The following is a 13510-nucleotide window of genomic DNA, read 5'->3' as shown; positions in this document are numbered from 1 at the left end:
TTTTCTCTGCCACTGTCACCAGAGTGTCCAGCTTCATGCCGACCACAGAGCCAGCCTTCCTGATCAGTTTCTCCAGCCTGGATGAGTCCTTCTTTGCTGTGCTGCTCCCCCAGCACACCACAGCATAGAAAAGTACTCCAGCAACCACTGACTGGTAAAACATCCTCAGGAGCTTCCTGCAGATGTTAAAAGACCTCAGCCTCCTGAGGAAGTACAGTCGGCTTTGGGCTTTTTTATACAGGTGCTCTGTGTTGCATGACCAGTCTAGTTTGTTGTCCACCCACAGCCCGAGGTACTTGTACTTGTTGACCACCTCCACCTGTAATCTACTAAATTTTGCCAATACAAACAATGGCAGTAATGAATTCATTCATCAATATAATAATTAATATATATAAATATAAAAACACATTTACAAAAAAAAATTATTCACTGTCTACTTTAGCAGAAGGTTTTTAGCTGAAGATAGTTTAACCAGCTGTTTTGCCAACACCTTCATTTTTATCATTTAGCATCATTTTAGAATATAATACATTACTGTAGATCAGGGGTCCCCAATCCCAGTCCGCGAGGGCCGGTGTCCCTGCAGGTTTTAGATCTCACCCTGGGTCAACACACCTGAATCACATGATTAGTTCGTTACCAGGCCTCTGGAGAACTTCAAGACGTGTTGAGAAGGTAATTTATCCATTTACGGTAAATCAGCTGTGGTGCATCAAGGACACATCTAAAACCTGCAGGAAACCAGCCCTCTTGGACTGGGATTGGGGACCCCTGCTGTAGCTCAAACAGCATATGAAGCATTTAAATTCAGACCAACCTTATAAGCGTATAACACCGATGGGGAACAATGTGTTCTGCAGAATACTCTTGATACTTTAAGAGCAATTTGCCAATAATACAGATTCATGTGTAGTAAGGTGGTTTCATTGCTACTTTTATTAAAGGAGTGCTTCTAAAAATTGAGGTGGTCATCTCCGCTTGCATTTCTGTAAAAGCCACAGCATGCCACCTTGGGTAAGAATATGTATTCTTAACATTTTGCTGTCACAGTTTAGCTGTTTTCATTTCCACTGACACATCAGCTCCTAAGACCACAATACTACCGTACTACCAAAGTACTACAAGGATCCGGAGAAAAGGACAGAGGGGGGATATAAAATATACCAAATGTTTCTTGAATTGTTAGCACAAGTGTATATGTGTATGTATCTAGTCGGGTTTATATGCAGTAGTGCTCACTTGTTTTCTTTCATTTTATTACTTAACTGTATTTCATGTAAGTCATTGATATTAAATATTGATTTTACAGAGGGGTGGTAAGAGTTTGGTTTGAGATTTTCCTGTTAATATTTGGATATTTTTCTTGCATTAACAATTTTTTGATTAGAAAAGCAGAATAAAAACGTGCAAATTAGCTTAATTTATAGTTTGTTATACTCCTTCCCTCTAATACAAATATTTCATTTCTAACTCTGAGTGTAAGTGCATAATTTAATAATAAGTGTTTCTGCTCACAAATGTCCACGAGCACAGACATGCACGCAAAAACTGCGTGACTCCTCGCTGGCTGTAACTCACCGCGCGTGTTCACCTGGAACGTCCTCGAACCTGTGTAGGGAAAAGAATATGAAAATATGAAATTGTTATCACAGTCAATTAGATAAATGGATTTGTGTTTGGCACATGTTTTTTCACCACCAGAATCCGAAAACTTTATTAATCGCCAATAATAAAATTAGTTGTTAATGATCTGAGTTCAGCTGAGCTGTAGTATCTTTCCCACCGCTGTTTGATGAGATCTTCTCAAAGCCCTTGAAATGTTTCGCTATTCGCGCGATATGTTACAAAAGTCTCGCGATAGCTTGCTTCTTGTTTAGAATTCTTGAAAGATGGCGGCGGCGGCGCCTCCAGATGAGGCCAGTCTGCAGTCTCGCATCAGTAAGTTAGCAATTTATTACAATACTCGATTAGGTTTTGAACGTGGATAGATAACCGAAATGCCCCTGAGGTACATCGACATATTTAGTCATTGTGAATTTTTCGCTGACGCTTATAGCTTCCTCCCCCGGGAGCAGAGAGGAGTCAGCGAAAGCCATTAAATTAAAAAGTGCAGCTGGCGATGAGGAACAAACTCCAACAGTTATATACGGTTTCATAGTTGCTTCATTATGAGTTTAAAGGTAGTTTACTGTTGTCCGCTTTAGCTCAGTGATACTACAGAAAGGTGACATTTAAATTTAAAGGTGTCAGCAACGCTCAGCTGAAGGCTAAAAATCAAGCAACTAGTTAGCTTCTGGTTGTTTCCTTGAGGACCAAGTTTAGCAGGAAACCTGTCACACCTGGGCTATAATCTGACACACGTCTCCAAAAGCGAGCCACCCTCTTCATCTGCTCCAAGCAAGAGAGCTGATTTACATATTGCACACGCTCACAGGCCACAGCTGCTGCACAGAGTCAGGTGTAAAGCGACAGGTTTGACCGCCTTCAGATCTACAAATAACAATCCGATTTAAAGTGGTTCTGTCCCAGTTTTCAGGTCTGAAATTCAAAAACACGCCAAGCATTTAAAGCAAGTTGAGGATATGTTTGTTTGTTTTCAATTTTACACAGATAAGGCCACCAATCCTCTGAATAAGGAAATTGACTGGGACTCAATAAAGGGATTCTGTGATCAGCTCGAAAATGAACCGGAAGGGTGAGTCGATGATGATTCCTTTGGTTCACAATTTCACACTGAAATGGAGACTAACGTGGTGTACCAGCGGTTGACATTATCATCCTGACAACTTGTGTCCCTTTGCTTTCAGTTTTTTAGAGTAGTATTGATTTAAAGGATTGTAATGCATTTTTTAACAGTTTGCTTGTTTGTGACATTTTTAATTAATTTTAGGGATGCAGGGATTTAATGGTGAAATGTCTATATTGGCTTTAAATAATTTTACTTGGAGCACTTCGGAAGTCTTGAGCCACCCCTAATTTCTTTATATTTGGCAGGAAAATGGGAAGCGGGTGTAGGGAGTTATTAAAATATGCAGAAATAAATGGAAATGCAATATACAAGAGAAAAAAAAAAACAAAGTTCGTAGAATTCCAACGTGGTTGAAAGTGACCACCTTTATTCTTCTATACAGGCTTGATGACTAAAGAAGAGAGATACTGTTGCTCTTCTTTAGTTATCAGGAACAGCTCTCCATGCTTTTTGAAGAACATTCAATGCCTCTTCTTTGGATGTTCCCTGTAAAGATAATCCCACGTTGCATCAATAATGTTGAGGTCTGGCATCTGGGCAGACTATTCCATGATAGTTTTCCATAGTATGTGTGTTTTTTGGGTTTGTTTTTTCTCTTTTTATCCAGGAAGGCTTTTACTGCATTAGCAGTGTGTTGGGATTATTGGCATACTGTTGATCAGATGCTTTCTAAATTGTACTGTGTGTTGGATAAAAATCTGACAATAGTTTTCTGTGTTCATAATTACAAGATCTATAAATGCAGCCCCAAACCATGACAAAGCCTCCACTGCGTATTATAGATCCCTGTAAACACTCACTGTTGTACCGCTGTCCTGACCTTCTATGTATTGATTTGAACCAAAACTTTTACATTTGGATTCATTGCTCTTTGTTGTCACAGGCTTTTCAGTCCAGTTCTTGTGTGATTTGGCATACCTCAGCCTTTTCTACTTGTTTCCTTTCCTTAAGAATGGCTTATTCCCTCAGTCGGGTGCCTTTTTAATGCATGAATTCATAAATCAGTATAAAGTGACAAAAAACATCCCTGAAAATGTTCAGGTATGAGGACTGAACTGAAAATGAATGAAAAAGCAGCCGAATGTCCAAAGAAAGACCTTTAGAAAGCCTGAAGAACTACTGCTCAAGATCACTTTTTTAAAAAATGACACTGAAATCTTCCTCCTTGGAAGGAAAGTGTAAAGACACGAGGTGGCTCAAGAGATTTCCACAGTACTGTAAATTTGCTGATGCCAGTGGCAGATGTTGGTTCAAAAAATTGGTAGTGTTTAAAACCAGAATTTTATACTTAGTATATCACTAAAAATTTAAATTAAGGTGTTGTACAACCTCCTAAGTCTGTCACTGTAGTGAAACCTTTTTGTTTGTTTTCTCAGGCCTCAGCTTGCAACCAGACTTCTGGCACATAAAATTCAGTCTCCTCAGGAGTGGGAGGCGATGCAAGCGCTAACGGTAAGATCGTCCTGCACACAGCATCAACAAGTGCAAAGGTCTGTAGGATGTCATGTTAAACTCTGCATGTCTGTGCAAATGTAAAACCAACAACCTTTGAACACAGGTTCTTGAGACGTGCATGAAGAACTGTGGAAAGCGATTTCATAGTGAAGTGGGGAAGTTTCGCTTTCTCAATGAGCTAATCAAAGTGGTTTCACCAAAGGTAACGACTGTTGTTCTATGTTTTGCCTCACCAGTTTGGCTGTAACCAAAGATCCATGTGAAGGTTTTTATAGTTTAGTATAACTACTGAAAATGACAGCTATTTGATGAATCTCACAAAAGATTGAGCTGTATTTAGTTTACAGTTTGTTTGAAAACACAGCCTGGATAAGGTTTTAATATTAAATCTTGTACCAAATAAGTACTTTCTTCTGACCCAATTTCATTTTCATTTGTGAAAGAATAAGTCTGTTTTTCTTTAGCAGTAGTTAATACCCATTCCCCCTCTCTTTGTAGTATTTAGGAGCCCGAGCTCCAGAGGCAGTGAAGAAGAAGGTCTTAGAGATGATTTACAGCTGGACGGTGAGACTCCCAGATGAGACCAAGATATTGGAAGCATATCAGATGCTGAAAAAACAGGGTGAGCTCTCCTGATGTTTTAGAGTTCTATGTGTAACCATCAAGACAAATGACTTCTACAAAGTTTAAAATAATGAACTTATGTGAAAGCTCAGATTCAACCGTATTTTTCTTGTCTTGATGCTGTATGATGTTGGTGACACAGATGTCTTTAATAATGGTTGTCACAGCAGCCCTTCCTGTCTGCTGTTCAGGCCTTTTGTTTGTGAGAGGCAGCCAGTCAGGAAAAAGGTGCAGTGTTTCTCAAACTGCAGATTGCAAAGAGTAAAATTAGGCTGAATTAAAGATCCTTTTCTTGAGAACAAATAAGTGTTTTCTTATGATTCTGACTGTTATTTGACTTTAATTCTAGTTTTAATCATGTTTTAAAAAAATGTGGCTTGTGGGTCGATGGATTCTTTTGGTTTCTGACGTGTGGAATACCAGAAAAAGTTTGAAGGGAAGGTGGGCCTAAAGGTAGAGGACATAGGGCTGTATTGAGGTCCAGCATAACATAAAATGTCATTATTTTGAACTGTTAATCATGCAAAGCTACTCCACCTGTTTGAAGAATGAAAAATAATAGGCCCCCTTTAACAGTCTATTGTTCTCCGTGGTTGCACATTAGTTCATCGTACATGTTTTATGGATGTTTTTAGTTCCCCCCTTTTTTAGTGTTAATGTATTTTTTGGTTCCCCATTCTTTTTGATTAGTAGGGAGAATGTGTCAGTTCTCCTTTCTAGCACAAGCATGAGACCGATGTCCTTAGTCATGGTCATCTGAACCCAGTCTGATTGCAGAAACAGACTTTCCCCTCCAACAGCTGTCATAAATTCCTGGATTATATTAGTATTAAACTTGTTTTTTGTAGTTTTTTTTTTTTTTTTATGTATTTGAAGACTCATTTAAAATTATTTAATGGGTGTAGAGTATTAAAGCAGTAGTATCACAGGCATCGTAGTTGAAACAGAGGTCAAGGTGACTGCGATTCTTTATCTGTGATTTATAAATAGAACCGATATTTAAAACTCAGGTGGCCCTCTCAATAGATGTTGTATTTTTCAAAGGTTAATGAGTGTTCTTGTTTTTTCCAGGCATTGTCAAGCAGGATCCTGTGCTTCCCGTTGACAAGCCCCTCCCACCCCCTCCACCCAGAGCCAAAAGTGCCATCTTTGAAGATGAGGAGAAATCCAAGGTGTATATATTACACAAGTAATCAGGACGCACCAATCACATTCGATAGACTTGTGAAATCATGGATGTGTATTCCTGCACCAACGAGTTGACATTTCAGGTTTTAGAAACAAATCCGTCATTCATTTTCTGTCCTAGGATGGGCTTTGTTCCAACAGAATCATCACGAGTTTGTTTCCCATCAAATGATGTAAAGTTGAACTCCTGGGAAAAACTGGGGGAGCAGCAGTTTAAAGAATTCTCTTCCTCTTTCCTTTCCTCTCCTGCTTCTGTCTCATCCTGTTTTTATAGACGCTGTCCCGCTTGTTGAATAGCACTCACCCTGAAGATTTAAGAGCAGCAAACAAGCTCATTAAGGAAATGGTCCAAGAGGTGAGTCATCGGCTTTGTTTGCTGCGTGAGGTTTACAACATGTGCTCTCACATACATGTCCCTTTGTTTGACTCGGTCTTCTTCAGCTTTTATGGAGATGGTGTATTCATTTAATATTTATGGCTTTAGTGAAATGATCAAACATCAAGGCTTAAATGTTTTAATAAATTATTGAGAATGACTGTGCAGAGTAATAAAAAACTAATACTGATCAAGATTAATGACAGTCAATCAGATGCCACGCATGAATTTTGGTGAAATAAAACTTAAATTCATTATTAAATGACTTAATTATAGGGTTTTAAAATGTGCACTTGCTTTACTTTCATATTTTGTGGCATTAAATATTAGTCGTGAGGTATAAGATGTTATTTATTATCATTACATCTGTCCTTCATGGCCTGATTGAGTGAAAAAATTAAGGTCCGCAAAAGTTTCTTTTGATCTTGGGCACTGTGTGATCTCACCGAACGTTTCGTTAGGACCAAAAACGAGTGGAGAAAGTGTCGAAGCGAGTGAATGCCATCCAGGAGGTGAAGGAGAGCGTCAGCCTGCTGAGCCAGCTGCTGGAGGGCTACAATAAGGAGAGCTGTTCCCAGAGCAACCAGGAGCTCATTAAGGTTTGTAGGACGCAGCACATTAAAAAGAGCTGCTGCAGGTCTCGTGCTCCCACTGGTACTGCTCAGCGGGTGTGTGATTTTAGGGTTTCATGATGTATTTTTTATTGCAGGATCTCTACAATCGCTGTGAGAAGATGAGGCCTACCCTATTCCGATTAGCGAGTGACACTGAGGATAATGATGAAGCTTTAGGTAAGATTGTTACCTATACAAACAGATAAAAATTAGGCCTCAAAGGGTAAAATTTTTGTCTTACTGATTAGTTTTCTGCTTACAGCGGATATCTTGCAGGCCAATGACAGTTTGACGCAGGTCATTAATCAGTACCGACAGCTCGTAAAGGGAGAGGATGTGTCTAAAGATGTCATAAACTCGTCTTTACAACCAGGTGGGTGCCTTCAAAGTCACAGCTGAAGATTGCAATAAAGTCTTATTTACCATCTATTTGAGTTTACCCTAATTCTCCCTCAGTTTCTGAGTCACAAATGAGTATTTTCTTTCCAAATCAGGCAACAGTAGCTCAGCACTTGTGGATCTGACAGGCCTTAACATATCAGCCAACACCGCACCGTCTAACACAGACTCCTCCAGCCTGCAACTTCTGACTCAGAATATGGGCTTGAGCCTCTTGGATGATGAGCTCATGTCACTTGGTAAGCAGGAAAAATCATGTGGTTTGTGAACAAAAAGTTAGAAAGCCAGGAAGCACATCCCAGTCTGCTCAGCACAATTCTGCCTTATTTTCCACTGATTCAAGCACAGCATCCTGCAGAGACAGACCTCCTCTGTGATCCTGACCTCATTTTCCAGAGACACCTGTGTATAGACATAATTAAGGAAAATACGAAAGAGTGAAACATAAAGTTTTTAGATTTTTGTTAGCGCTCATTTAGTTTTTAGGCAGCACAATTGGAACTTTTTTCATTATTTGAGTCAAGTTTTTCTGCATTTAACGTGAATAATGGCTACAGCTAATGTTAGAAAGTCACGTCAGTTGACATGCCAAGTGCTGCAGAGCAGAGGTCATTGGGCTGTTTTCAAGTAGACTTTTTAAAAAAAATAAGAATCATGCATTTCTGCTCCTTTCTCCTTTATAAGGAGGACAATCCTACAGTTTCATTTAAGATTACAAAAACAGATGAGAAAAGTCACCTGTGATAAAATGCAATGTTCTGTAATAAATTTTGAACAAAATTATACACTTTAATGTGATCTAATACCTAGCGGAAAAGAAATGTGTTGCTGGCCAGATCACAAGTCTAGTCTCTTTCCCTTAGTACAGTATAAGACTGTAGTGTATGTAAAAGATTGATTTCGCCATTTTCGATTCATAAAATTCATAAATGTTCAACAGGGCATGACTCTAGTTAGAGCACATTATATGTAATCTGACTTCTTTCTGCACCAAGTCTCTTACTTAGTATATTATATTACACGTAACACAAAAAGGATGATAAAGCAGGGTAGTGTGGACATACCTTGTGTGTGTGTGTCTTCAGTTGCAGTGACTGTGTCTGTATACAGTGTGTGCTCTTTGTTTTTCCTTTAAAAAGGCTTCAGTGATTCCAAAAAAAATTACCTTAAATTGGATGTAATCTAACTTTTGTTGTCTGTTCTCTCAGGACTGAATGTAACTGAAAACGGTGACTCTCAGAACACTTTTCAGGTGCGAAGTAAGATGATACTTAATATGCTCACAGTAAAATTGTGTGACATGTTTATTAAAATCTTAAACTTACTTTACTGTTACCCAGCTGTGGTTCTAAATAAATCATAGCATGTAAAGATCTTACACAGTGGATTCCTGCCACTGGTTTAATTTTCTGTTTTATGCCATCTTCATCTCCTTTTACACTAAAATAACTCAGTTTTTCTCTCTCAGTCATCAGATATAACAGAGGTATCTACTCAATCTGCACCAGCTTCAGTGTTGCTACCAGCTGTAGTTCAGAAACCACGGGCTCCACCAGTAGAGGGGGCTACTGCTCCTCCTAAAGCCATGGAAGAGCTGGATCTGTTGGGAAAGGCACTGCTGCAGCAGTCTCTGCCTCCAGAGAGCCAGCAGGTCAAATGGTAAGTGCTTTTGTCATCACCTTTGTAGTGTAACGTGCTGTTGTTGGAATTTGACATGCGCAGAGCTGCCATATAACATGTGTCCTTGTTCTTTTTCATGTAGGGATAAGCTGCAGCCTCAATCAAGAGTCCCTTTACGAGATCTCCAGGCTAAATCCAGCTCAAAGCCCACACCTGCTGCGACTTCCACCTCCACCTCTAGTTCTGCTACTGCTCCTGGGGCCAGTTCCGTCATCCATTCAGAGCAGTCTGATGCTGTGCTGCTCTCCAATCTTACACTCACAGTTACTGACAAAGCCTCATTACCTACTGCTGACACTTACGACAGCATCTCTCTAGCTGATGTTACTGTGCCTCTGGAAATCATCAAACCTAGTAAGCACTGGAACAAAAAGTTAGCCTTAGTCATGAAAGGTTTTGTGAGCTAATATGGAGGTAACATAAATTGAAATCCTTTCTTTTGATTTCTTTCAATCTATTTCAGGCACCTTGTTACCAGTCACTGTATTTGATAAGCACAGTCTCCGGGTTTTGTTCACCTTTGCCCGCGACTGCCCTCCATCACGACCTGACGTGCTGGTGGTGATCATCTCCATGCTGTCTTCAGCTCCTATTCCTGTTACCAACATCCGCTTCCAGGCAGCTGTGCCCAGAGTAGGTTCCTGTTTCCTGAAATTCGTACTGATGGTAGCAATGGCCATGTCTCATGCTTTTGATCCAGAAATTCTTCTTTGTTGAGATTAAGTCAATCTCTGTTATTAATTTGAGAGCTTTTGTTGTTTTAGCCAGCTGGAAAGCATGTAGGTTTTAATGTGTCAATGGGTGTACATTATCTAGGTGATGAAAGTCAAGCTTCAGCCTCCCTCCAGTACTGAGCTGCCCGCCTTCAATCCCATCTTGTCTCCAGCTGCCATCACACAGATTTTACTGCTAGCGAACCCTCACAAGGTAATCTACGTCTTCAACCGCATTGTTTATACACTGCACTTTGCTTGAGATCGCCTCTGGTCAGAATATGCATTTTATTCATTTTATACATTTATCAGTTACTCGTCAGTGTTTTATCTACAGTAGATCAGTCAGCATGCCCCTCCACAGTTCGAGGTAGCAGGCAGGACTACTGTCACAGAAGCAAAGCTTGTGTTGTTTCTTTATGTGTACTGAGAATATTTTTCACTGCTTTAATTTGCTATAATTTCATTTAATTTGATAGCTTTCATTTGCAACACGACACTAAAGCGGTTATTTGCTCTAAAGGCAGACTCTTTTGGCAAAAAATGTACATTTATCTCAGAGCACGGGTTACTGTTTAACGTTTTAAAACACAAGTCGCAAACAAACCGATGAATGCAGCAATTGCCACGTTCTCTCAGGTAAAATTACTGTTATTAAAGGAGGCTGGTGGCTTTAAAGAGAACTTCCCTGTGCTTAATTGGTGTTTGTCTGAAGCTGTGAAAATACTGTAAATAAAACTGGAACACTTTAATTGACATTGTGTTTAGGTGGCTAAAATATATTTCTTTTTTACCTTCCTTGCAGCAGTATATTGCTCACCTTCTGTATCTGATCAAAATAAACTATGCCTTTTAAGGAGAAATGTTGATGATTGTATACTAAAAGTGCAAATGCAGCAAAGAACAGTGATAGGAGTGAAACTGCATATCACTGATGAGTTAACCTGTTTGCTTTTGTGTCGTCACAGGAGAAAGTCCGTTTGCGGTACAAACTAACTTTCAACCTGGGGGACAAATCTCACGATGAATCTGGTGACGTCGACCAGTTCCCACCTCCAAACACTTGGGGAAACCTTTAGTGTGAAGGACCAGTATCCTGTCATGTGATCTGCTGCTTCCTTTACATTTAGGTTGAAGCTTTCCCTCAATGCTGACTGAGGCCCGGAGACCTTTACGCTTCTGTGGTTTCAAACTCTGGAAGCAGTTGCGGGAACCAGCTTCCACCGCGTGCCTTGGTTCACAGCCTTTTTGTCCTTTTTTGATCATATCCATGTTCCCGAGCGTTGTTGCTGATCGCTTTTCTTTTCCTGTCCAACAATCAGTCCAGCGCAGCGACATAAAGCCGACATGATTCAGTGCAGCGGCTCTTGGTAAAACATGTTTTAAAAATTGAATGTGTGCATTTGTCCAGTATACATACTGCAAAGTGTTAACATGTAATAACAGCTCATATCTGACATTTATGTTAAAGGAGATGTTCGATCGGAGACTGCATTTCAGCAGATGTTTGAGCGTTCATGGCAGATCTGTCACTTCATACTCACTTAGGTCAGCTGAATGTTTCAAGTGAGGTTTTTAAACAATCTTACCAAAAGCCAGAAAACATTTTGGGATTTAGAATATTCTTTGTTTTCTTATTCATTTCTTATCAAATGATGGAATTTAGCACAGCTTTGGTGCAACGCGTTAGCAAACCGCCTCCAGTTTAAATGAAAACTTGAAGAGGAAAATAAGACAAACGTTCATCTCCCACTTATGACACCACCGAAGACGTTTTCCATTTGAGCCAAGGGGTAGAGCTGTTTAGCGTATGAAGATAACGATCTGTAATGATGCAGTAACTAATTCAATGATGAATTGGAATGTGATTTATTTTTTTCCTTTTCAAGAATAGTCTGAGTTTTAATGTATTTGGAGGTATTACATATGGTTGGTGTGGGTGTCAAAGCTGTGAGAATGCGCCTGTTTTCACAGCAGCCGTGTTAGCGGGTCATAGTAGGAAAAGCACAGGTGTGACTGAAAACTCGAAGGAAAGCTTTGCTTTGTTCAGCTGGACCAATAAGTTTGGATTTGTGAGCCAGCATGGAGAATACCAGGACCCTGAAACTGAACCGACTATTGTTTACTTTTTTGCTTTTTAAGATTATTTACAGCGGTGCTTTTTCTCCTGTTGCGTCAAAAGGCCCACAAATGAAATCGCTGCCTCTAAAAATATCTGCACTTTTGTGTTATTAAAAGATTGGGACACTTTATCACCTTATGTTACACTCAGGATTTTGAGTTAATCTTACATGCACTTATTGTGTCTAAATTTGGCAAATGAAATCATTCCCGTGTACACTACATGGTCCTTTCGTTTTTTTTTTTTATCCCTTTATATGGTTGATTGACCCAAAGATTGACCCGGTCTTGAGGTGACGTCACTGGCATCTGGTTTGATTCTGCCATGTGCCTGAGATGAAACCTTTTCTTTTTCCTTTTGTACATATATGTATACAAATGGCTGATCTGATCTTTGTTTTCATTTGTTCATATACTTACCGGGAAAGACTTTGTGAAACAAATGACACACAAAAGTGAATTCATGGGATTATTCTGATAACCACGGCTGTTGAGTTGATTGGAGCACAGTCTGTTAAGAGGCAATTTAAGAAATCACTCACTGTGTAATATTGATTCCGCTGTACATGTATTAAATTTAATTTGATAAATTGACCCATGTTAAACTGTGCAATTTTCCCTTTTTAAGATGGTTCTATGTTATAAATCTGATGTTTTAATTTATCTACAGGCAGTTTTACTGCTAACATCTGGGATTAAACGGAAGAAAGCAATAATAAAGATAAACACTCCAGGTTTTGATGCTCTAGCAGTTTGTCAATAAGGTAGATTTCATCAATTATGGGTAGTTGGTGTGAAAAACGCTGAAACGGATTTGATTCCATTCAGATTTGCATTATAAAAATACAAAGGACAAGCAGGACTGCCATAACGGTATCAAACATAGTTTTTTTTTGATAATTTTTTGTCTTTACCAGTGAAGGCAGATAGGAAAGTGGGGCCAAAGAGAAGAAGACTTGAACACAGGCTGCTGCACTCTGGTTATGCAGCATATGGCTGGCTGCTGACCCACTGAGCTAAACTGGCACCCTTCTGCTACTACTACTGACATGTAGGTGTGGAGGAGGCTTTCCACTCGAAACAAATTTAATAAATTAAGTCGATATTATACTTTTTGTGGCACACTCTTTAAAAACTAGAGTTCACAACTGTAAGTCTTATTAGGCTCATCCATGCTCCACATGCTGTGGCTTTGTCCGACTTTTGAGAACTGCTAGGTTTGGGTATTAATAGGCCAGCTAAGATTTGTTATTATTGCCACAGCTAATTGCACGTTTTTAACAAAAAGGAATAAGTAAATGCTAAAACCGAGAGAGCAATTTGTGGTATGGTTATAAGTAGATCAGAGTGGATTCCCCCTTTACCAAACCTGTTTCAGATATAAATACTAAGCTGAAGTTTCTAGAAACCATTTTCTACAAAAAAAACTGCATGTAGCACATTCCTTGTAACCCATGTCCATGTTAGTCATAATTTTGTGCACCAACTGTAAACAGAAGTCAACTTCCATCCCCACCAATATGCATTTACTGATCAAAAAAAAGAAAAGAAAACGTGCATAATCCTGAGAATGTACTACAATAATATA

The 13510-nt window shown here is 39.4% G+C and overlaps 1 protein-coding gene across 2 annotated transcripts; it reads left to right on the top strand.

Moving 5' to 3' along the window:
* Positions 1 to 1810: 1810 nt before the first annotated feature.
* LOC146573169 (ADP-ribosylation factor-binding protein GGA1-like) lies at positions 1811 to 12516 on the top strand. 2 transcript variants are annotated; one of them, XM_085277775.1, is made up of 17 exons: positions 1811 to 1941; positions 2614 to 2698; positions 4129 to 4204; positions 4311 to 4409; positions 4706 to 4829; positions 5903 to 6003; positions 6294 to 6374; positions 6857 to 6994; positions 7105 to 7186; positions 7272 to 7382; positions 7504 to 7647; positions 8617 to 8660; positions 8877 to 9067; positions 9171 to 9442; positions 9552 to 9721; positions 9905 to 10015; positions 10770 to 12516. In XM_085277775.1, the coding sequence occupies exons 1-17, from the start codon at positions 1893 to 1895 to the stop codon at positions 10878 to 10880; spliced, it is 1989 nt and encodes a 662-aa protein (XP_085133901.1). In that variant the 5' UTR covers positions 1811 to 1892; the 3' UTR covers positions 10881 to 12516. The 2 variants fall into 2 exon arrangements, with proteins under 2 accessions (XP_085133901.1, XP_085133902.1); XM_085277776.1 differs by lacking the exon at positions 1811 to 1941 and adding an exon at positions 2457 to 2475.
* The last annotated feature ends 994 nt before the right edge of the window (positions 12517 to 13510 follow it).

This window comes from Mchenga conophoros, linkage group LG6 (assembly GCF_057382185.1).
Source record: "Mchenga conophoros isolate Kocher_MC1m ecotype Shallow Benthic linkage group LG6, M_conophoros_male_GT1.1, whole genome shotgun sequence".
Lineage (NCBI taxonomy): Eukaryota > Metazoa > Chordata > Actinopteri > Cichliformes > Cichlidae > Mchenga > Mchenga conophoros.
This window is presented reverse-complemented; position numbering and strand designations above follow the sequence as displayed.